The 22,433-nt window shown below is 41.3% G+C and overlaps 1 protein-coding gene across 1 annotated transcript in view; it reads right to left on the bottom strand.

Annotated features, from left to right (window-relative positions):
- Positions 1 to 22,208, bottom strand: part of fest (wurstfest) — a 40,734-nt gene extending 18,526 nt beyond the window's left edge. The window contains exons 1-3 of the mRNA XM_068228719.1: positions 22,104 to 22,208; positions 15,110 to 15,289; positions 3,272 to 3,549 (exon numbers count right to left, since the gene is read on the bottom strand). Coding sequence (XP_068084820.1) covers positions 3,272 to 3,549; positions 15,110 to 15,289; positions 22,104 to 22,208 — 563 coding nt within the window. The remainder of the gene's footprint in view (positions 1 to 3,271; positions 3,550 to 15,109; positions 15,290 to 22,103) is intronic.
- Positions 22,209 to 22,433: the final 225 nt, after the last annotated feature.

A 22,433-nucleotide genomic window follows, 5' to 3' on the forward strand; every position in this document is an offset into this window, starting at 1 on the left:
AGCGTGTTGGTGGGTGTACTGGGTGCCAACTGGTGAGCCCACCCTGGCACACGAGGGCGAGGCGCTGGCAACCGGGAATGAGCTAGCTGGAAAGTTTATAATGTCCAATAACGGACCATTTATATTGGTATTATAAATTTGCTCATTCAGGACAAATATTTCAGATTCCCTATGGGAATCGGCATCTATATCACAAGAACAGAACAGGACAGAACAGAAACCTGACATCTCACAGCCAAACCATGAACACGGTCAGGCCATCTTTTCAGCGATAAATTAATAGCTATGTCATGGCCTTGTATATCTCGTAGGCAATGCCTCGACCTGCACGTGCCAAATGAGCATATGCTCAGCAATAGTAAAAACACAACAGGGTGCACCACAAAGTAAGGAATATCTGATAACCCTGTATTAATTAAAAGAAAAATTATTACATTTATAGTATATCGTATGTATAAAATACTACCAAAATTACTCATTTTGTAGGGCTATAGTCAAGTATTCGCAGGTATATGCTGTATGCCCTCTGGTTAACTCCACTCATTAGTGTATGCCGTCTGATTTCTTGCATATACCTTATACTTTGGCTTCTTTTCTTTCTAATTTCTTTTCTGTTTTCTCTACGCTCGTAATCGTGAATATCAAAGGTTCAGCTTGATGAATAATATTATCAGCCATCACTTATTTATATGGTCACCACTGTTTGTTGTAGGGTCTGGATATTTATGACCTAAAATTTTAGAAATATGTAAGCATTTATGACCTAGAAAGATATTAAAATATGACAATAAATATGACTTCAAAATTTTATGTAACATTTTCAAAATTTTCAAAATCTTGCTGCTGTTTTAATTAACATGATAATGAAAATATACTTTTAAAATTTAGCATATTCAATAACAATAAATGAGTAATAATATTAATTTTTATTATTATACGGTATTTTTTATTTATTTAATTACTTAATCCAGAGGTAACTCTCGACTCTGCAGAAAATGAAATAAATTACACATTTTGATGGGCAATCAGAAAGAATTATATTAGCAAATTACATACATTTTAAAGTTTTCAAATAGGAAGGATCTTGTATTTTCATGCAACATTGTCTTGTAATGGGTAAAATACCATTCAACATCACAGGATGTTATTGGGGCATATTTGAAATATGTCAAATCATTGGAGTTCAACTGAGGCTCACCTTCTTGTCACTTTCTACCCATCTGTCTCTTTCTGTATAGCCTACCCTCCTAATTCACATACATATATATTTCAAAGGACGGAAATTGTAAGAAATTACAGGCAACAATAGGAGATATGAAAAATCTGTATGCGAAAATGGAATTAAAAAGATTAAAATATGACAAAAATGCAAAAATTCATGGGGAAATGCAACCAAAATATGAAAAATTAGCAGAAAAATACAACAAATGTTAAAAATGCCAATATATGACATTAAGTTATATGACCCGTGAAAATTGCATTATTTTAGTCACCATAGATAAAATCACGCTTAACTTGTATTTTCCATGGAAAGAATATAAAGAAAAAAATCTGACAGGTCATAAACATCCGGGCCCTAGTTTGTTGCTTACGTCTTCAGCCTTATGTTCATACATTCAAATGCCTCACTAGTTGACCAATTCAAGCCTGAGAAATATATGAAGACGTGGCTGCAAAACCACTGTACTGCAATGTACACCAATTCAAGAGTTTGTTCCAATGAAAAGTGTGATCGAAAATGATAAGGGGCACCTTTGATTTAGATAATTCTTTTTCTTCTCAGTCTGTTCCCCAAGTGATATAGCGTCAGCGTTGCTTTTTGAGGATTCTTCTCTTTCTTCAATATCTATCCAATAAGTACTTCTCTTCTCTCTTCCAACCTTTTTCTCTTGGATCCTCTTCTACTTTGTCTTTCCATCTCATTTTTCTTCTCTTCCTTGACCCTTCAGTTTCCAGACTTCCAGTTTTTCCCCACATAGTTCTCCCTTTTTCCCTCCACATGCCCAAACCATCTTAGCCTACTTTCTTGAACCTTCTTTCTTATGGGTCCCACTTTCATTGATCCTCTGATGAAATCATTCCTTATTCTGTTCCTAGATTGTTTTTTAATAAATAGCTGGAAGTAGGTCCAGCAGAAAACTACTGTGTAAGCACATTAAGATGTTCAAACTAGTACATTCAAATATGGATGTCTTCTTTGTCATAAAATGTCTTCTATATGTTTCATTTATGCCAAATTGAGGGAAGTTTATTGTAACTAGCTGTAACCCAGTAATTTTAAATGTCAAGATGGTCTTGCATCTGGGATTTGTCATGCCCTCTCTTAGAGTATACCCTGTGAGAATTTTGGGACTACAGTGTTGCTCACAGGGGTGTTTTGTCAATAAAAACTTTGTTTTCTTTTGTACACAAGGAAAAAAAATGTAAACTTTGATTCTTAGATTGGTGGTGGTAGTGGTTTTTTTAAAGATGAAGTACAACTATGCAACCTTCCTCTCTTAACACTAAATCAGAGGGAAAATGGAAAAGGTCCAACACTTTGAAGTTACTGGCAAAAGACCATGAAGGGTGTGAAAAGGAAAGACTCCCTATGCCTCACAAACCTTGAGGTTGGATAAGAACAAGATTTGACCAACGAAGGTCAGAAAGAAAAGCGAAGAGTCTTGAACATTGCCAGTCTCAGTTACAGGCCCCGTGATTGCCAACCCATGCTCGCAAGTTGAGAGCTCCTAAGATCCGCTTTCAATAACCTCTTACGACAGGTGGGGGATATCACGGATGCATTCTACCGCCCTTACCTGCAGGGGGTAATTCTTAGAATGTCCAGAGAAATACCTCGAGGATGTGCTCATGATTTTCTTCTCTTCTGGAGTTTTTCTTTCACTTCACAGTTCCCCTCACTAACCGAAATATTCAAGTGTTATAAAAATTAACTATTGTAGCACTACATGGCTCATCACTCCAAAAAACAATGCACATATTTTGTGATTCACCTCCTTATTTTTGGCCCTTCCGAGTTGAATTTTTCAAAAAGATTTCTTAGCTGTTACTTATGACCCAAAAGCAACCAATATGCTATATTTCTTCCTCACTGTTTTAGCGTTCCTGGGATATCAAGAAGAGGGAGTGATGTTTCATATTTAAAACAGATGAAATTACACAATCTTTATAAACACTGGACAGGAATAAATGTGCTGAACAATTCCAAGGAGAAATTTTTAGAAACCTTACATACAGGTATGAGATATATATGTAAATTTGATCAACGTACTTATTATTTCCATTGCTGGTGTCATGAGCTAAGATCTCCACCCGACTCCCATATTGGTATACACGACCGTTGGGGTGGAGAAGTGCTGCTGCAGAACCACAGCCACTTAAGGACAACACAATGCCACTCTTAACATTTGTGATTCTGACTGCCCTGTCTACTGTCATATCCACTCGTACACGTTCACGAAGCCGAAGGGACATTGTTCCATATGGGGTGGCTACAGCAGCACCAATTCCTGTCTCTGCAGAATGTTCTGGTGGCTCCCTCCAGTTCTCCTAAAAACATAATAGAAGAATTCTAAGGCTCTTCATGTTACCTTTAAATTATATTAATTTTCCAATCTATCATAGTTCAGACAACAGTTTGTCAAATTGCAGGTCATGCTATAAGAAAACCATGATTAGAATTATGCTTGATAACCAGTTGCCAGAACTTTAAAATAATAATAATAATAATAATAATAATAATAATAATAATAATAATAATAATAATAATAATAATAATAATAATAATAATAATAATAATGTTAATATACTGAATTATTGCATTTTAGGTTATGAGGGATACCTAGCAGAAGAGACCTATTTTTTTTACCTCAACTGGGCTCACCAGGGAATATGGAACAGTGAAGAACATTGAAAGTTTATAGGCCTAATGACTATAAAGGCATGGGGGTTAGACAAAAAAACAAAAAACGCAGAGGTGGTGGTGGTGGTGGTGGTGGTGGTGGTGGTGGTGGTGGTGGTGGTGGTGGTGGTGGTGGTGGTGGCGGCGGCGGCGGCGGCGGCGGCGGTGTTGTTGTTGTTGTTGTTGTTGTTGTTGTTGTTGTTGTTGTTGTACATGACAATCAGAATATACAAAATATACAAATATACAAGTTGGTGACAGCATCAGGACTTACAACTAGTAAGTACAACTAGGTAACCATCCTCTATATAACACTAATCAGAGAGAAAAAATGGCAAGGATCTGGAACATTGAAAAATGAAGGTGCCAGCCAAAGAAAGACAAGGGCCACGAAGGGTATGAAATTAAAAAACACCCTAGGACTCGAATGCTCTAATACTATCGGGGATGGAAAAGAACAAGTGTTGGTCAAGGGAGGTCGAATAGGGTAGATGAAAGTGAGGAGCGTGCCACAAGTACAGTAAGTGGAAGAAATGCCAGGAATCGGCTATGGGCCAATAACATGTAATATGGGCCCCATGGTTGCCAATCCACACTCCCAAGTTCAGAGCCCCTGGGGACCCTTTTAATCATGTCCTTGAACACAGTGAGCAGAAATTATTGACGTGTTAGTAAGAACTTCCAATATACAATTTTTCTATACCATACCGACTATGATTTCTTTTATAAAGTAATTCCAGTTATTAACCAGGCATTCTTTCTCTTGTATGCCACATGACTAATAACTTAACAATTTATTAAGTACCCAGGGCTCCTTTTCTAAAACAAGTTAAAGGGTACTATCATCTGAGAACCGACTTTATACATAACCACGAATTTGAGGTTTCCTTCCTAAGAGAGGAAGTGGTGTTGGTAATCAGGGCAGTCCCATGGGTGGGGAAAGTGGGGCAGTTGCCCTTGGTCCCGCATGATACGGCCAGTAGTAAATTGCACTGAAAAGTGGGAAATTGTGCTGGAAAATATAACCGGAAAAACTAATCACATAAACTGCACTGAGAAGTGAAAAATCCTAAATGTGTATTGCACTGAGGATATATGTAGAAAATTTTTCACACACTATATTTTTGCACTCCATCTTTGAAATGCAACCACTTCAATTTCATTGTACTTTAATAGTCAAAATCGTCCATACTTAACATACAAGACAATTTATTCAATAAAAAGTCCTGCTCGCTTTTTCTTTTATCACAGATGTTTTTCATGTATTTGAAAAATTGTGTAACAAGAAACTTCTAATTATGCTCTCAGACTCAAAAGATGCTTACAGACACTTGAAGTGCGCCTGCACTATGATTTGAGCTATTAATATGTGATTTGCTTTTCTACATTGGTTGTTCCCCCTCCTGTTCCTTCCCCTTCCCTTCTCTAGCGTAGTCTTGGTGGCTGGTTGTGTCCAGCATTTGTGTCTCATTATTTGTTTGTCACTCTCCAGAGCATCTACTTTGGGGTTCCTTTTGAACCCGAGGCTGCTGGGCTGCGAACATCGGAGCGTAAGTAGTGAGTGAATGTTGCATGTGTATATTGAGTGAAAAGTTAATTAATGCTTGTGGCCGTGAATGGGTGTGTAATTGGGTTAGAGTTGTGCTTCTGTATGTGCTGTGCTGTATGAATGTGCCAGGTTAGTAGCCCAGGGGCCTATGGCCAATTGAAGGCCGTTTCTTTTTCATAACAGTATATTTCTTTAATGTTACATTCTAGTACTACTTGTATTTCTGTTACATTACCTGTGGGTAATAGATCTTCTGTTCTTAATTGTATGTATGAGGCGAGTAGAAGTCTATTGGTTTACTTTTAAAAAGGTGCTTCAGTTATGATATTGTAAATATTTTGTTACCTTTGAATAAATGACAAATGAATTTACGGATGGAAAACTCCCTAACCTCGGTCCACCTCGCTTCCTCTCTGGGTATGTTCCTTGTTCCCTAAGCCCTGATGCTAGCACTTTTATACTTAGAAAAATAATAGCAAGTGACAGCTACTACTGTAGAGCTTGGTTATTGTTCTAATTAGAATTGTTGATGCCATACAAAAGGTTGTGAATGGGGTTTATCACATTCTAAGTACTGTACCATATTTTATTTTACAGTCTGCATATTATGTAGTAAATAAAATTGTTTCATATGATCATCATCATCATTACTATTATCAATCCTTGGCCCAGATCTTTGGAACATAATGTATGATGGCTTGTTACGTTTGGAGATGCCAGAGTACACGAAGCTTGTGCACTACGCTGCTGATGTGGCCACCTTGATAGTGGCTCGTAATGTTGAGATGGCTCAAATGAAACTGAACCAGATGATGCAGCACATGAAAGAATGGTTGATGAGTCACAGGCTAATACTAGCAGAACACAAAATGGAGATAGTTCTTATGATGAGGAAAAGGATCGAGACTCTTGTGCCAATGACTGTTGGAGAGTTAGTGATTGAAATGTCTACGAGCACAAAATATCTAGGAGTGACACTTGACTCCAAGCTCACATTCTGGAATCATATTCAGAGAGCAACAGATAAGGCAGTAAAATACATGACTGCACTTAGTAGACTGATGGGAAATATTAAAGGTCCGAAATCCAGTAAATGACGCCTTCTCATATCGATGGTTCAGTTAGTGCTCCTGTAGGGCTCTGAAATCTGGGCTGAATCCTTGAGATTTGCTTGGTATCGGAGAAGGATAGCTGCCGTACAACGGAGAGCAGCTTTACATATTGCATGTGCATACCACACGGTTTCTGAACCTGCAATCATCATGGTGGCAGCAATAATCCCAATAGATCTACTTGCATTGGAGTGACAAGAAATCTGGCATACCCAAGGAGAGCTGGGAAAGAAATGCGCAAAGAAGCGTGCCTTCAGTCAATGGATGAGGCGATGGCAACTCAGATGGGAAAGTGACCCTCAGGGTAAATGGGCCAAACGACTGATACCACGCTTGGATATCTGGGTTGAAAGTATTCATGGTGAAGTCAACTATTACCTCGCGCAGCTTCTAACAGGACATGGATATTTTTGGAAATTCCTGCATAGAGTGGGCAGAGCAAGTGATGCAGCATGCATATACTGTGATGACATCAATGATGTATTTCACATCTTGTTTGTGTGCGTCCATTGGATGATACAGAGAAGATGTGTAGAAACTGAACTAGGAGAATTGACAGCAGATAATATTATTTCTGTGATGCTACGAAGCCAGGAATCCTGGGATCACGTGGCAGTGTATGTGGAGGATGTCCTTCATCAGAAGAAGAAGGATTTGGAAGCGTACGAACGCCCATAAAGGAGAAATGAAGAAAGAAGAAGTCTGCATGATATCACCCTGAAGTAATGCAAGAGCAGTTCTGGGGTGATGATACGCATCGTGGGAAAAGGGTGTGTGGTTTTTAGTGGGTAAGAATGCCACACACTTGTGGAGTCCGGACCCTTCACAAGTGTCTTTTGAAGATTTTCCACAGTCCCTCATTAAAAAAAAAAAATGTTATTATTATACTTTCCCCTTGTTTTAAATACGTAAGTGAATTTATGCATGCTACATATGAAATTCTTACTACATCAATGACCCTACAATTTACTTTCAACCCAGACCCCACAAATTGTTGGGATGGTTTTGGCAGTAATAGTAAGGTAAATAGTAGATCTTCTTCTTCAGCAAGATAAATCCCACTTATGTGAGGTCGTTGATGTGGATATTCGTCCTCCACGTTGCTCTGTCCTGAACCATTTCCTCCACAAGCCTACATTGTTTCATGCTTTCTTGAATACTGTCCATCCCTCGCCTTCTGGTTATCCTCGACTCTTCTTCAATTATCTTATTCCTCATATAATCTTGATCTCTTCTCTTTAAATGGCCATATCATTTGAACCCAACTTCTCTGACTTTCTCGGAAACTTGCACCACGTTAAGTTTTCTCATAATCACATAATTTCTCACTTTGTCCAACCTTGTATGTCTGCTTGCCCACCTCTGCATTCAAATTTCTGCCATGTTCAGTTTTTCCTCCCATGTTATCTGCCTAGTTTCTGCCCCATACAGCATTGCTGGTCTCACCATGGCCTTGTGTAACTTCCCTTTTTAATTTTTCTGTTATCTTCTTGCTGCACAGTACATTCAATGTCTTTCTCAAGTTGAACCATCCTGACCATATCCAACTCATTACTTTCTCCACCAGTCGAATCTTGTTGGATAACAGTACCAAGATACCTGAAAGAACTTGCTGTTGGGATCTTTACTCCAGCCAACTTTAAATGTTTTAAGCTCCCCTTAGGCTCAGGAACTCTGTCTTATATCTGCTTATCTTAATTCTAGAGCTTCTCACCATTCCTCTGACCATTTTTCTGCAAGTTCCTTTGTCTCTGCACACAGGACCACATCATCAGTGAACATCATGGGCCATGGGCTCCTTCCTGTCCTACCCTCTGTCAACACGTCCAAGACAATTACAAATAGTAATGGACTAAGAACAGAACCTTGATGACCTATGCTCACAGGGAAGGTAGTTCCAAAAACACATCCGACCATGTTTTTTTCAGCCTTTGAAACTTTACCTTACATCACAGGAGCTTCCATATATGCATCAGTTATCAATACTGTAGTCTTTATTTTTTATTCTTTTTGTATTATCTGAAAGTACTGTTGCCATCACACTTTCCCTCCTTACCTTTTGTAACATATAAAATCCCCCTCGTGTGTGCTTCTACAATTGTAGGGGGCTAACCTTGGTTTACCCTCTTCAATTGAAGATCCTCTTCGCGGTGAGGGGGACTAGTAGCTCCTTTCTTGCGATGCCGAATGGAGCCCTATTGGGTAACCATTCGGCATACAAGGAGGAGGAAGCTAAAGCACCGCCCAACCCTAAGGTGTAACATGACCCGTGCCGATGGGGTGCATGGCACATGGGAGATGTGTCTTGAACGGAGCCTTCGAGATACTTGGCGCCCTCTCGAAGTAAGTAGCCTTACCCAGGTATGCGGGGCTCTGCCTGGGCGGACATATATTTCCCTAGCTACTCGTGGGACCTACATGAGTTCCGTAGCCACCCATAAACCGGAGAGCTCTTCTGGGGCCTCCGAGAGAAATACCAGCACAACAACAACCGAAGGGGACTCTTCGGAAATACCCTCGGACAGTTCGACTTCAACAGTTAGAGGGCTCAGTCAAGAGGTGGGCAATCTACAGGTCCAGAAGAAGAAGAAGAAACAGTACTCTGGCGCTGAAAAGAGGAGATACAAGAAGGCCTTAAAGGCCCGGCAGCAGGCCAAAGAGGGCCTAACTCCTGGGGCTGAGGGGACTTCTACTACCACAACAGCGACAACAGTGGAGAGATCCAATGGGCACAAGAGGCGGGACCCTGAAAAGGGCTCTGCTTCTAGGGCACAGAGGACCCCACCCACTAAGATGTCAGCGGGGAAACGACTTCTGTCGGGGGCAACCCCAGAAGAAGACCGGCAGACCCGCAAGAGACCCAAGGTGGAGTACGCCAGGATAGCCAAAGCTGGGATCAGGATGGCCATAGTACCTGTGGGATATCCTGACCAGCAGCTATCCGAGAAACAGGTGGAAGCTGTGGAAGAGGCTATCACCAATCTGATAGACGAGCTTCCGGAGCAGGGGCCCATTAAGCCTCAGTTTCTGGACTGCTATCTGTCAAGGGGTGCAGCCGTCATCATAGCAGAGAATAACAAAACTGTAGCATGGCTTTCTAGTCTTGTTACAGGTATACAACCGTGGGAAGGAGCCAGGCTCACAATTGTGGGCATGGACAAACTCCTTTCCTACAAGAGAGTCATGGTCTGGATACCAAGACAACCAAAGGACAATAATGTTCTTTTGGGAAGAATGGCACGCCAGAACCATGGCTTAAATCCCACCAGCTGGAGGGTCTACGACCGCAAGAAGGAGAAGAGAGGTGTCCGCCTTGTGGTCAGCATGGACTCCAGGGATGTGGAGAAAGTGGTGGGGAAGAAGATCTTCTGCGGGGTGCATGTGGCTACCTTCACCTTGGTGGAGGGCAAGCGTGACAAGCAGAGGACCAACCCCACCACAGATAAAACCGAGACCAGCAGGGGCGAAGAGCTGGAGCCCGGACAGGAACCGGGGACAGCCAAGCCCCAGGATCCATCGCGGGAGACGGAGCTGCAAGTTCTGGAGACCGCATAAGGTAAAGTATTCTATGAAAGTAAAGAATGATTACTTTCATACAAGCAAATATACAACATTGTGTAGCGGCCTCTATGGTACTTAATAGAAGTATCCAGAAAGGCGGGTTTTCGGTCACCCTGATACAAGAACCCTGGCTTAGACAGGGGCATATCATGGGACTAAATGTGCAGGTTTCACTCTATTCAGTGGAATAGCAGAAGAGAAGCCTAGAGCATGTATACTAGTTAAGGATCATAACGCTTGGGCTATACCGGGTTTCATTACTAGAGACCTGGTAGCAGTCCTAATGAGATATGAAGAGGGCGGACAGCCAAGAAGACTTGGTTGTCTGTTCTGCATATTTCCCAGGAGACTCTGAATCTCCACCCCCGCCACAGGAGTTCAAGAGACTGGTGATATACTGTAGGAAACAAGGATTAAACCTCGTAGTAGGATGTGATGCCAATGCTCATCATAGCATTTGGGGAAGTAAAAATACAAACCGAAGGGGAGAGCACCTCATAGAATTTCTATGTACAACTGATCTTGAGATCATGAATATTGGTGATACCCCTACCTTCATTAATAATAGGAGCGAAGGGATCATAGATCTTACCCTGGGTTCCATGGGAATCATGCAGGAATTTAAAGATTGGAAGGTCTCTTTGGAGCCTTCCTTCTCAGATCATAGACACATTGTGTTTTATATAGAGGGCTCCATCGAGATCCCGTCTTACAGAAACCCTAGACGAACCGATTGGATATCTTTTAGGGAGGGCGTGAGGAGGGGACTGGAGGGAGGACCCTCAAACATAATTAAAAACAAAGAGGAGCTGGAGCTCAGTGTGAGTTTTCTCACATGGACACAGGTTACCTCTTCTGAATTAAACTGCCCTATTGTTAAGGCAAAAAGAGTAACAGGAAGCTTCAAGTGGAATAGTTATCTTGAACACCTGAGGAGAAATACACGAAGGCTCTGGAATAAATACAGGGAACTTCAGGATCAAGAAAGCCTAGATTCTTACAAAGAATCACAAAGAAGGTACAAGTCAGAAGTCAAAAAGGCTTCTAGGAAATCTTGGAGACAATTTTGTGACTCCATTGAAAGTCAACATGAAGTGGTAAGGCTTCATAAAATTTTAACCTTGGATAGAAGAGCAAGGCTGGGCTCACTGGAGACTCCTTCTGGTGGATACACATCCACAGAGGGGGAGACCCTGAGCTTATTGCTTGATGCCCATTTTCCAGGTTCAGTAATCACAAATAGTGAGGTAGAATCGAGCGGATCCTTCAGACCCGATAAAAGTGGCTGGAGGGAAGCCGCAGAGATTGTCACCCCAAGAAGGGTTAAGTGGGCATTAGAATCCTTTGCCCCTTACAAAAGCCCAGGTGTGGATGGGATCTTCCCGGCGCTTCTTCAGGAGGCGGGGGGGGGGGTCCTTATACCATACCTGGTCAGAATCTTTAGAGCCTGTCTCACTATGGGGTACGTGTACTCCTTGTGGCGTCAGGCGAAGGTGGTATATATACCTAAACCCGGAAGGTCTTCATATACTAGACCTAAGGATTATAGACCCATTAGTCTAACGTCTTTTCTACTTAAGACCTTGGAAAGACTGGTGGATAGACATATCAGGGAGAAAGTATTAAGAGACTTTCCCCTGCATTCTCATCAACATGCATATCAACCAGGGAAGTTGGTTGAGACGGCACTACACCAGCTGGTTTCTAGGCTGGAGAGTGCCTTGGATCAGCAACAACTTGCTATGGTTGTATTCCTAGATATAGAAGAGGCCTTTAACTATACATCTTTGGGCTCCATAGAACGTAGTCTAGAGAGAAGAGGAGTGAGCAGTATGCTCATAAAATGGATTATGGCCTCACTGCAGGGCCGTCAAGTTCTGTTTACCCTCAACGCTGTAATGTTGAGAGCTAATATAGACAGGGGTGTCCACAGGGAGGAGTAGTATCACCAACATTATGGTGTCTGGTAGTGGATGAACTACTTACCAGGTTAAATGTTGGAGGAATATATGCCCAAGGCTATGCAGACTACATAAGCCTGATGGCGGTAGGAAATTTCCCCAGTACGGTTTCCAAACTCGTACAGAGCTCTCTACATAGGCTGGAAAGATGGTGCCATGAGACAGACTTGTCGGTTTATCCCGATAAGACGGAGCTCGTGGTATTTACCAGGAGCCATTCCTATTTGGGAAAAAATTAGTTAAGACAACCTCGGTTAAGTACCTAGGGGTAATCCTTGAGGCAAGACTGAGTTGGAAGAAACATATAGATCATAAGGTGGATAAGGCTCGCAAGATTATGTGGGCCTGTCGCAGGGCCGTCGGGAAGACTTGGGGCCTAAGACCTAAGGTGGTCCAGTGGCTCTATATCTCCATTGTACGGCCCACGATCACCTATGCATCTATAGTCTGGTGGCCAGGCTCAGAGAGTAAAACTGTGAGCACCAAGTTAAACAGTGTCCAAAGACTTGCGTGTCTAGGAATAACAGGGGCACTGGATACTACACCATTATGTGCAATGGAGGCCATCCTAGGTTTTCCCCCCTTACATTTATATGTTAAGGTAATAGCGAGAATGAGTGCCTATCGCCTTTGGTCACTCGGAGGATGGTCCTTCAAAAACCTGAATAGAGGTCATGCCTCTATTCTTACAAGGCTTCACCAGACCTGCCCTATGACAATGATGATCGGAGATCTGATGAAGCCTAGCTTTAATTTGAATTATAAATTTACAGTGGTGATACCCACAAGGGAGGAGTGGGCCGCGGACGCTGGGGGCCGTCTTAAGTCTGGGGGCTGTACATGGTACACAGATGGCTCGCGGACGGAGACGGGCACAGGCGCCGGGGTCTGGGGGCCTAAGACAAGGCTCTCCCTTCCTATGGGTAAATATGCTACTGTTTTCCAGGCTGAAGTATATGCAATACTAGCCTGTGCTGTAAATATATGGAATATGCCTGGACACAGAAGACACATCACTATTTGTAGTGATAGCCAGGCAGCGCTAAAAGCACTATGTGCAGTTAAAACAACATCAAAACTGGTATGGGAATGCCAAAGGATGTTAGATCAGCTGTGTGAGCTTAGCTCAGTTACCCTATTACGGGTTCCTGGGCACACAGGTATCAGTGGAAATGAAGAAGCTGACAAACTAGCGAAACAGGGCTCAATGGGTTCCTTCACAGGACCAGAGCCCTTCCTGGGAGTGTCACTCCGAAGTGTGAGACTGGCAATATCCCAATGGATAAACCAGTCTCACCTAGATATTTGGAAGAGGTTAACCATAGCAAGACAGGCACGTGAACTTATCAAAGGGCCTAGTCAAAGCTATAAAAAGGTCCTAATGAATTTGAATAGGACCAGAATGAGAATGGTAGTTGGACTGTTAACAGGCCACAATACCTTACAGAGACACCTACACATCATGAAAATCACCCAGGATCCGACGTGTAGAAGATGCGGTAAGGAGGAGGAGACCTCCGCGCATGTGTTATGTCAGTGTGAGGCTTTTGCAAGCACTAGACATCGATACCTGGGCTCACATTTTGTGAGCCTGGAGGACATCAGGAATGCCAAAATCCGGACACTGGTATCCTTTATAGGAGCACTAGGGCTGGACTAGGCAAACCCGTTCAAGGGGCACAAAGGGTCTTCATAGGCCTACGTGTGGAGCTCTGCGAAAACAGGGCTCACCCATTTCTTATCTATCTATCTATGTAACATATAAAATACGCTTTTCACAGCCTATACTTAATCTGCAAAAGATTATGACATTCTTCCATGATGATCAGAAATAGAACTGTATTGTGCTTCTCCTTTTCATAACAGTTCAGCTAGCCCATTTGAGTTTATATTCATTTACCAGAAATCTGTACAGATATCAAAGAATTCCAGAACATAGTATCTATCTCAACTTAGGCTGGTAAGAGTGAAACAACTTCATTTTCAACCTTCTCTCTTTCCCATCTGACCCATACAATTGTGAAAGTTAGATTATTTTAAAAATCTGGCATGCTAATGAGTTACTTTTGCAACACCTACCCGGACTGCAATGATAGGGTCAGTTTCACAAATAGTATTCACCTGCCGGTTAGCCCGCAGGTGCCAAGTCTAGAATTTGTTGATGTAAAAGTGGAATCAAAACTTACTGGGTAATATCTAATGTCTACCTGTGCCTCGTTAATGAAAATGAATGTCTTAAGATGTTTCATGTATGTGTGTAATATTGAGAAATGATCTGCTAGAGATAAAGTAAACAGAACATCTGAGTTTTTTTCATATATGCTGCTCCAGTTACGTTAAAAAGTGTCAGCAGTATAATTTGTTGTTATTATCTGGTGTTCTCTTCCCAAGTAATTAGTTACTAGCCATAAAGAAGTTTACTTTCATCTTTCCTTTGTGTCCAATACTTTCTTTAGCTTGTCCCAGGTATTTCTGGGATAGCTGGAGCACATTCAGACTCATTTGGTTTTATTCGGGGTTTTAAGACTGAATGCCCTTTTTGACTCCACATGATTTTGGGGATGAAAATCTCAACCCAGGATCGACTAGGATTCGAACCTCAGCCTTCTGGGTGGAAGCCAGCAGCTAAGCCACTGTGCTAATCATAGCCCCATTCTTTTATGTCAAATAATGGGGAAAATGTGCTCAATGTGCACAACTGTGCTGTGCTGGAGCCTTTCCAGAACAGGTATGATAGAATTTTTTGTTGGTATGTTTTCTCTTTTCTAGACCTTGTACCCATCCCAAAAATGCATTTTTAAATAAAACATTCAACAAAAAAGTTTTCAGGCAGAAAAAGGTTATCTGCTAAATTGTCCCATGTCTCTACAACTAAAAGAGGATTCTAGAACCAGCACTGATTCCCTTCATGAAAGCACTAATACAAACAAGTCAGGGAGGCTTATTCTTGTTCTGTCTGTCATCAATGGAAAAGTAATTAGCCTGCAAGAAAGAAGAAACAACACTTTAGCACAATGAACCTTACCGTGTAAATACATGCTTCTTCTGTATAGAAGGGAACTTGGATTCCTTTTGTTGCTGCTCGGGGCTGTCTCCAGATGGCAGGTGGGGCTGTTGTATTGAAAGCAGTTCCAGTAGCTGTCAATCCAGCATTCCATTGATCAGACGGTGGAGTGTCGAATATTTTTGAAAATTCACCATACCGCTGCTTGAAAAACAAAATATGTACTCAATGAATCATTTATGAATGAATTAATACATTAGGGTATACAGAGACAAAATCGTATTTATATTATTACAAATGGAATAAAAAGGCAAGCAAGGAAGAATCATTTAAGAAATTCAAGAGCACAGTTGTTTAAATACCTGACAATGATTGAAGAAAGAATCGCAAGAACAACATTTAAAATGAAAATATATGTAAAATGTTCTGGAGGAAGACAAGCACAGGTGGCTTACTAGAGTAAAACATAAAGGTGGTGGTTATTATCTTAAGAGAAAGTACAACAAATAATAATAATGTTATGGGTTTTACAGTAGTGGTGGTGATTATTGTTTTAAGAGGATGTACAATTAGGCAACCAGCCTCTATGTAACCCTAATCAGAGAGAAAAAAAATGGAAGAGATCCGACACTTCTAATAGGAAAGTGGTAGTGGTAGTGGTGATTATTGTTTTAATTATTGCGTTGATGGAGTGAAAGTTCCTTTTGGAGATCATTGTAAGTACCTAGGTGTTAATATAAGGAAAGATCTTCATTGGGGTAATCACATAATTGGGATTGTAAATAAAGGGTACAGATCTCTGTACGGTACATGGTTATGAGGGTGTTTAGGGGTTGTAGGAAGGATGTAAAGGAGAGGGCATATAAGTCTCTGGTAAGACCCCAGTTAGAGTATGGTTCCAGTGTATGGGACCCTCACCAGAATTACTTGATTCATGAACTGAACAAAATCCAAAGAAAAGCAGCTCGATTTGTGCTGGGTGATTTCCGACAAAAGAGTAGCGTTAGAAAAATGTTGTGAAGTTTGGGCTGGGAAGACTTGGAAGAAAGAAGATGAACTGCTCGACTACGTGGTATGTACAATTTACGAACTTCATTGTATAGATCTGTATTGATACAATTAAAACTAAGAAACAATGTTAGGCTTTGGTCCACCCAATCAATACATATCACTTTACAAGTGAACTATTTAATTAAAAAACATATTAAATATATTTAGGGACATGTTTCGTCTCTATTTGAGACTTCATCAGCCATAAAATTTTGTGGTAGATTACAAAACTCAAAATTTAGAAATTGAAACAAATGGAAGAACTCAATGCCTTTTTAAGGACATTTTTGAGAAACACAAAAGATATAAATACGTTATTTGCACAAATTGCCTCTACTCTTGCAGAAACCTTTGTTGTCTTCAATGTTAAAAAATGAAGTATAATTTGAAATATGACAAGCCTGCCATAATGTCTTTTACGTCCCAAATAGAGATGAAACATGTCCCTAAATATATTTAATATGTTTTTTAATTAAATAGTCCACTTGTAAAGTGATGTGTATTGATTGGGTGGACCAAAACCTACCATTGTTTCTTAGTTTTAAGTGGTATCTTCCAAGCTGTCAGCAGAGAGATGGCATGGAATGACATTAGTAGACGAATAAATTTGAGTGGTGTCTTTAAAAGCAGGAAAGATCACAATATGAAGATAAAGTTGGAATTCAAGAGGACAAATTGGGCCAAATATTCGTTTATAGGAAGGGGAGTTAGAGATTGGAATAATTTACCAAGGGAGATGTGCAATAAATTTCCAATTTCTCTGAAATCATTTAAGAAAAGGCTAAGAAACAACAGATAGGAAATCTGCCACCTGGACGACTGCCCTAAATGCAGTATTGATTGATGACTTTGAAAAATGAATTTATTGGCCAAAGAAAGATGAGGGCCATGAAGGGCATGAAAATGAAAGACTCCCTAGGCCTGGAATGCTCTAATACTGATGTGTTTGGAAGAGAACAAGAGTTGACCAATGAAGGTCTAAGAGGAAAGTGGTAGTGGTGATTATTGTTTCAAGAGGAAGTAAAACTAGACAACCATCCTCCATTAACACTAATCAGAGGGAAAATATGGAAGGGGTCCAACACTTCGAAAATGAAGATAGCAGCCAAAGAAAGGTGAGAGTCACGAAGGGTGAGGAAATGAAAGATTCCCCTAGGCTTTGACATCTAATACCGTCGGGATCAGAAGAGAACAAGAGTAAACCAAGGGAGGTCAGATAGCATACTTGTAGATGAAATTGAAGAGCCTGGCACAAGTAAGTGGAATCAATGCCAGGACTCAACTAAGGGCCCCGTGGTCACAAACCCACACTCCAAAGTTAAGAACCCCTGAGGCCCCTTTTACTCGCCTCTTAAGACAGGTACCCTAGGTGACACTGTGGGTGTTATTCTACCGTACTACTCTCACCCACAGAAGGGAAGAAAGAAGAAGAATTAGTGGTTGGATGACTGCAAAACTGTCAGTTATGAGAGACGATTAAATAGATAAACAAGTTATCCAGCATTATCCTACCTTATATAAGCTTTGCTATAAGAAAGTGCTCTTAGAGACAAAGACCAATGCACATGAAAGGACATTTTTTTCCCTTAGAAATTCTTCTTCTGAATTTTGTGGGATCAGCACTTCATGCTTTTATTTATTTATTTATTTACTTATTACTTTATTAATTAATTCCAACGAGCCAAAGGCTCATATACAGGAATTGTACAGTACAATTTGTTTAGCGTCTAAAATTAATATGATACATATACATAGGCTGCAAATAAATATATGTTAATAATAATGTTAATAATGGTCTGATGCTCTTTCTGACAACAATGCTTTGTGGAGGGATGTACTATCCACAAAACTTTTAGTGACACTTCGTTTTACAGGGGTGAGGAGTAAGGAGGGAGCTACAACAGTTCCGGTAATACTACCAGCCGAATGGAAATGAAATCTGAATTGAATCGATAGTATGATCGATCGATAAAAAGTTTTTAAACCGTCGTTTCCATGTAGGGAGTTCTAGGTTGTTCCTGTGATGTAAGTTACTTTGATTGTCCTCTATCATATTCAACCTTAACCTATATATGTGACTGTGCTGTGTAAATAATAACAGTATTTAAAGTGTTGCAATTATACAGCCAGATGTCTCACAGCGATGCATAATCAATTCATATTTTTTGTGTCGGAGGTTGCCAATACGAATTTCGAAGTTAACCGAGGTCTACCGATTCAGCACTAGGGAGCCGAAGTATCACTAAAAGTTTCGCGGATAGTATTCACCATTGTGTGTCCGTGGTGTTTGCAGTAGCGTAGTCAGGATTGGCCGATGGGGGTGTTGGAGGGGGGGGGGGGTGTTATTGTTACAAAATTATGATAGAAAATGAAAGTGCTTGTGGCACGCACGCATGCATGACTGCCATTATAATGACACAGATGAAGTGAATTATGTTAATATTCATATTGCAGTACAGGACAAAATCTTACAGAACAAGAACAATATGGTCAAAGTCAACTGTTTAACTGCGAATGGTATGTTCAGATTACGATGTAAAATCCAACTTTCGAGGCTTCTTAGAAAACAGATTAACCAGATCTGTTGATTTTACAATTTTGTCTCTGTGAATGTTTATTTAGTTTATTGCTTACTGTCAGTTTCTGATTATTTTATTTTTGTACAAATTCGATGGGGGTGGGGGTCGTAACTCCCAGTAGACCCCAACCCAACCCCTGGTTTCACCCCTGTTTTTTTTTTTTTTTTTTTGCAAGTTGCTTTACATCGCATCGACAAAGATAGGAAGGGGCTAGGAGTGGGAAGGAAGCGTCCGTGGCCTTAATTAAGGTACAGCCCCAGCATTTGCCTGGTGTGAAAATGGGAAACCACGGAAAACCATCTTCAGGGCTGCCGACAGTGGGATTCGAACCCACTCTCTCCCGATTACTGGATACAGGCCGCACTTAAGCGACTGCAGCTATCGAGCTCTGTGGGGTGTTTGTGTATAGATGAAGAGATGTGTATTAAGACGAATATAAACAATCAGTCTCCGATCTAGAGGAATTAACCATATGGAGTTACAATCTCTCCCTCTAGCCGGAAATCGAACTAAGGGTCCTCTGAACCGAAGGTCACTACGCTGACCATTCAGCCAAGGACCACGTTCTTTCTTTAGAAATATGAATCATAAATTTCCCTGAAGCTCAAGGAAATAAATGCAATGATGCATTCATGGCTGATTAAATTAACCAGCATTATTACAAGAGCGATTAGGAATGATTTGCGAGGTGATTGGAAGACTATTACACAATAAATATTGCTATTCTCTTCAGATAATAGAATTGTCCAAGATACTGATCCCTGATTAGATTATTGCTCCATTTAGATAACTTCAAGCACGTGTCATGTTATTCATTTCCTAAATCCACTCAATATAGCTTTGAACATCTTCAGGCTAGCGTTATAGTCCTCGCGAAAAAAGTGACGGAAGTTTTCGAATGTCTCACGCAGTGAATTCTCGAATACTGTAGCCATTCGAGTAGAAGAGCGAGCTTAATTGTTTGCTGGAAAAATAGGCGATCTGCCTGTCTGTAATTTACTTCACAAGGCCTTACACACTCTTACTGGAAAATTCGAACTGGGAAACATATTCTTTTCCACATTCATCTTAAACTAATATTAAGTTAAGGTCGTACGTCGAACTTCAAGACATCTTTGCATCACCTATTATCTTTCTTTTTCTTTCCTTCTTTCTTTCTTAATCCATTTACAGTCCAGGGTCGGTTTATCTCTCGAACTCAGCGACGGATCTCACCTATAGCGCCCCAAGGGCAGTGTCCTAGAGCATGAGACTCTGGGTCGGGATACAACTAGGAAGGAGGACCAGTACCTCTCCCAGGCGGCCTCACCTGCTAGGCTGAACAGAGAACTTGTGGAGGAATGGGACGATAGGAAGGGATAGAGAAGGCGGCCGTGGCCTTAAGTTAGGTGCCATCCCGGCATTGCCGGGAGGAGAAATGGGAAACCATGGAAAACCACTTCGAGGTTGGCTGAGGTGGGAATCGAAACCCCCTCTACTCAGTTGACCTCCCGAGGCTGAGTGGACCCCATTCCAGGCCTCGTACCACTTTTCAAATTTCGTGGCAGAGCCGAGAATCGAACCCGGGTCTCCAGGGGTGGTAGCTAATCACACTAACCACTACACCACAGAGGTGGACATTATTATTATTATATTATTTTACAATGTGCTTGACGTCGCATCGGCGCAGATAGGTCTTATGGCGACGATGGGATAGGAAAGGGCTAAGAGTGGGAACGATGTGCGACCGTGGCCTTAACTGATCCTCCGCTTACTGTACAATGACTACCTTTCTTACAAGAGGTGTTGGTGTGAAGTGTTTAATGAAGGAGGCCTTGTCACCGTTTTTGGCAATTTCCGTGACTGGATTTAGAATGTTTCTGGGATCAGGTAACTCCTAAATTACTCTCACGAGACGAGCTTGTGGTACAAACCGGCGATAATGGTTATGGTAATGGTGGGGAGTTCATCATCCGTTCAGTCACGAACGACTCGCGGACACTTTATAGATCAAAGCAAGTTTTATTCAAAGTTGCAATTTTTTTTTATCGTAAGTTGTGAGAGTTATTCGATGGCAGTAGTTTTAATACTGATGTCTCCTACAATCATAAGAAAGAAAAACAAAAATGAAAGAAAAAACACAATTTTATTTCTATAAGAAACTTTGTACATTTCACTTACAAAGCTTTATAATGCGGTTCATTGTTTAGTGGACAGTGTAATTGAACATGTTTTAAACCTTGTATATAGGATCTAGTATTATTACAAAAGAAAGTTACACTAAATAGGAAATATAAACGACTAGAATGGTAATTGATAGGTAACAAAACGCCACTTTGACAAAATAACACAAGTCACGTTTTATTTTCATTTTTTGAAAATGACATACTTTAGATAACCACCGTCGCTTGCGATGCAAGCATGAAGTCGACGACGAACGAAGCTGTCCATTACTTTCACCAGCATTTCTGGTGGAATTGCCAGGACCTCTTCACGGATGCTTCGTCTCAGTCTCTTCTCTCTAAAGTTTGGGATACGTGAGGTACCCGCACAGAAGGAAATCCCAAGCACTCAAGTCGGGGGATCTGGTCGGCCACGGTATGTCCCCAAAACGTGAGATAATTCGTCCCGCGAACACCGAACATAACGTTGCCATCGCGTCTCGAGCCGTATGCGCAGTTGCCCCATCTTGCTAGAAATAGCACGATGTCAAATCATTAATTCAGGAATTAGGAAGGTCGTCAGTAGGCCTCTGTAACGTTCCGAATTCACTGTAACTGCTTTTCCATGCTGATCCTCAAAAAAGCTGGGTCCAATAATCCTGCAAGCCGAAACACCGCACCAAACCGTGACCTTTGCAGTATGGAGTGGTTTTTCATGGAGTTCTTGTGGATTCACATTATTCCCGTATCGCATGTTTTGCTTATTGACATAGGCTGTCAGTTCAAAGTGTGCCTCATCCGACATTATCAGGTTGGGAAGAATGCCCCTATTCTTGTCCAGTACCGGTACAGAATTGTTTCCAGGAGGTATATTCACGCTGCCATAACTTATGAGTCATCTGCATTTTGTACGGGTGATAAGCTAAATCATTGTGGAGAATGCGGTGCACACTTCTGTTTGACATGTGTGAAACTGCAGCGTGTTTGTTTACTGAACGCCTAGGTCTCCTGTCAATACCATTCCGTACTCTCTCAACGTTTTCTAGTGTGCGCACTGTCCTTGGCTTTCCCGGTGGCTTCTTAGTCGTGGGAATTGACGCAGCACGAAACTGCTCAATCCACCTCCGAACTGTGTGCCGTTCTGATACTCATCCATGTCTCCCAATGTTGAATAGCTGTCGAAACTTCCGCTGCGTAGCTACCACACTGTCATCACTTTTGAAATACGCTTCAGTCACAACTCACAAAAGCGCGATACGTCGCGGTCCAACGCTCCATGGTAACTAAAATGGCATACTTCCTGCTACTCGCTACCTTGCTCGGTTTTCTCCCCACTGCAGCGCCGTACATGCTACCAACCATTGAAAGTGGTAGATTGTTTCTGCCGGATCCTGTACTTACAGTGGCGGCTAACCTTGGTAACCACTCAACCATTTTCAGCCATTCTTGGACCATTAGAAAGCTTATTTCTTACATGGCTCAGTCCAGTGGTATTTGAAGGTGGTCAAACAGTCAGACCCGTGTCGGTAGATTTACCTGAGGGACAACATTCCTGCACCTCCGAAAACCGTAAAT

This window comes from Anabrus simplex, chromosome 7 (assembly GCF_040414725.1).
Source record: "Anabrus simplex isolate iqAnaSimp1 chromosome 7, ASM4041472v1, whole genome shotgun sequence".
NCBI classification, from domain to species: Eukaryota; Metazoa; Arthropoda; class Insecta; order Orthoptera; family Tettigoniidae; genus Anabrus; species Anabrus simplex.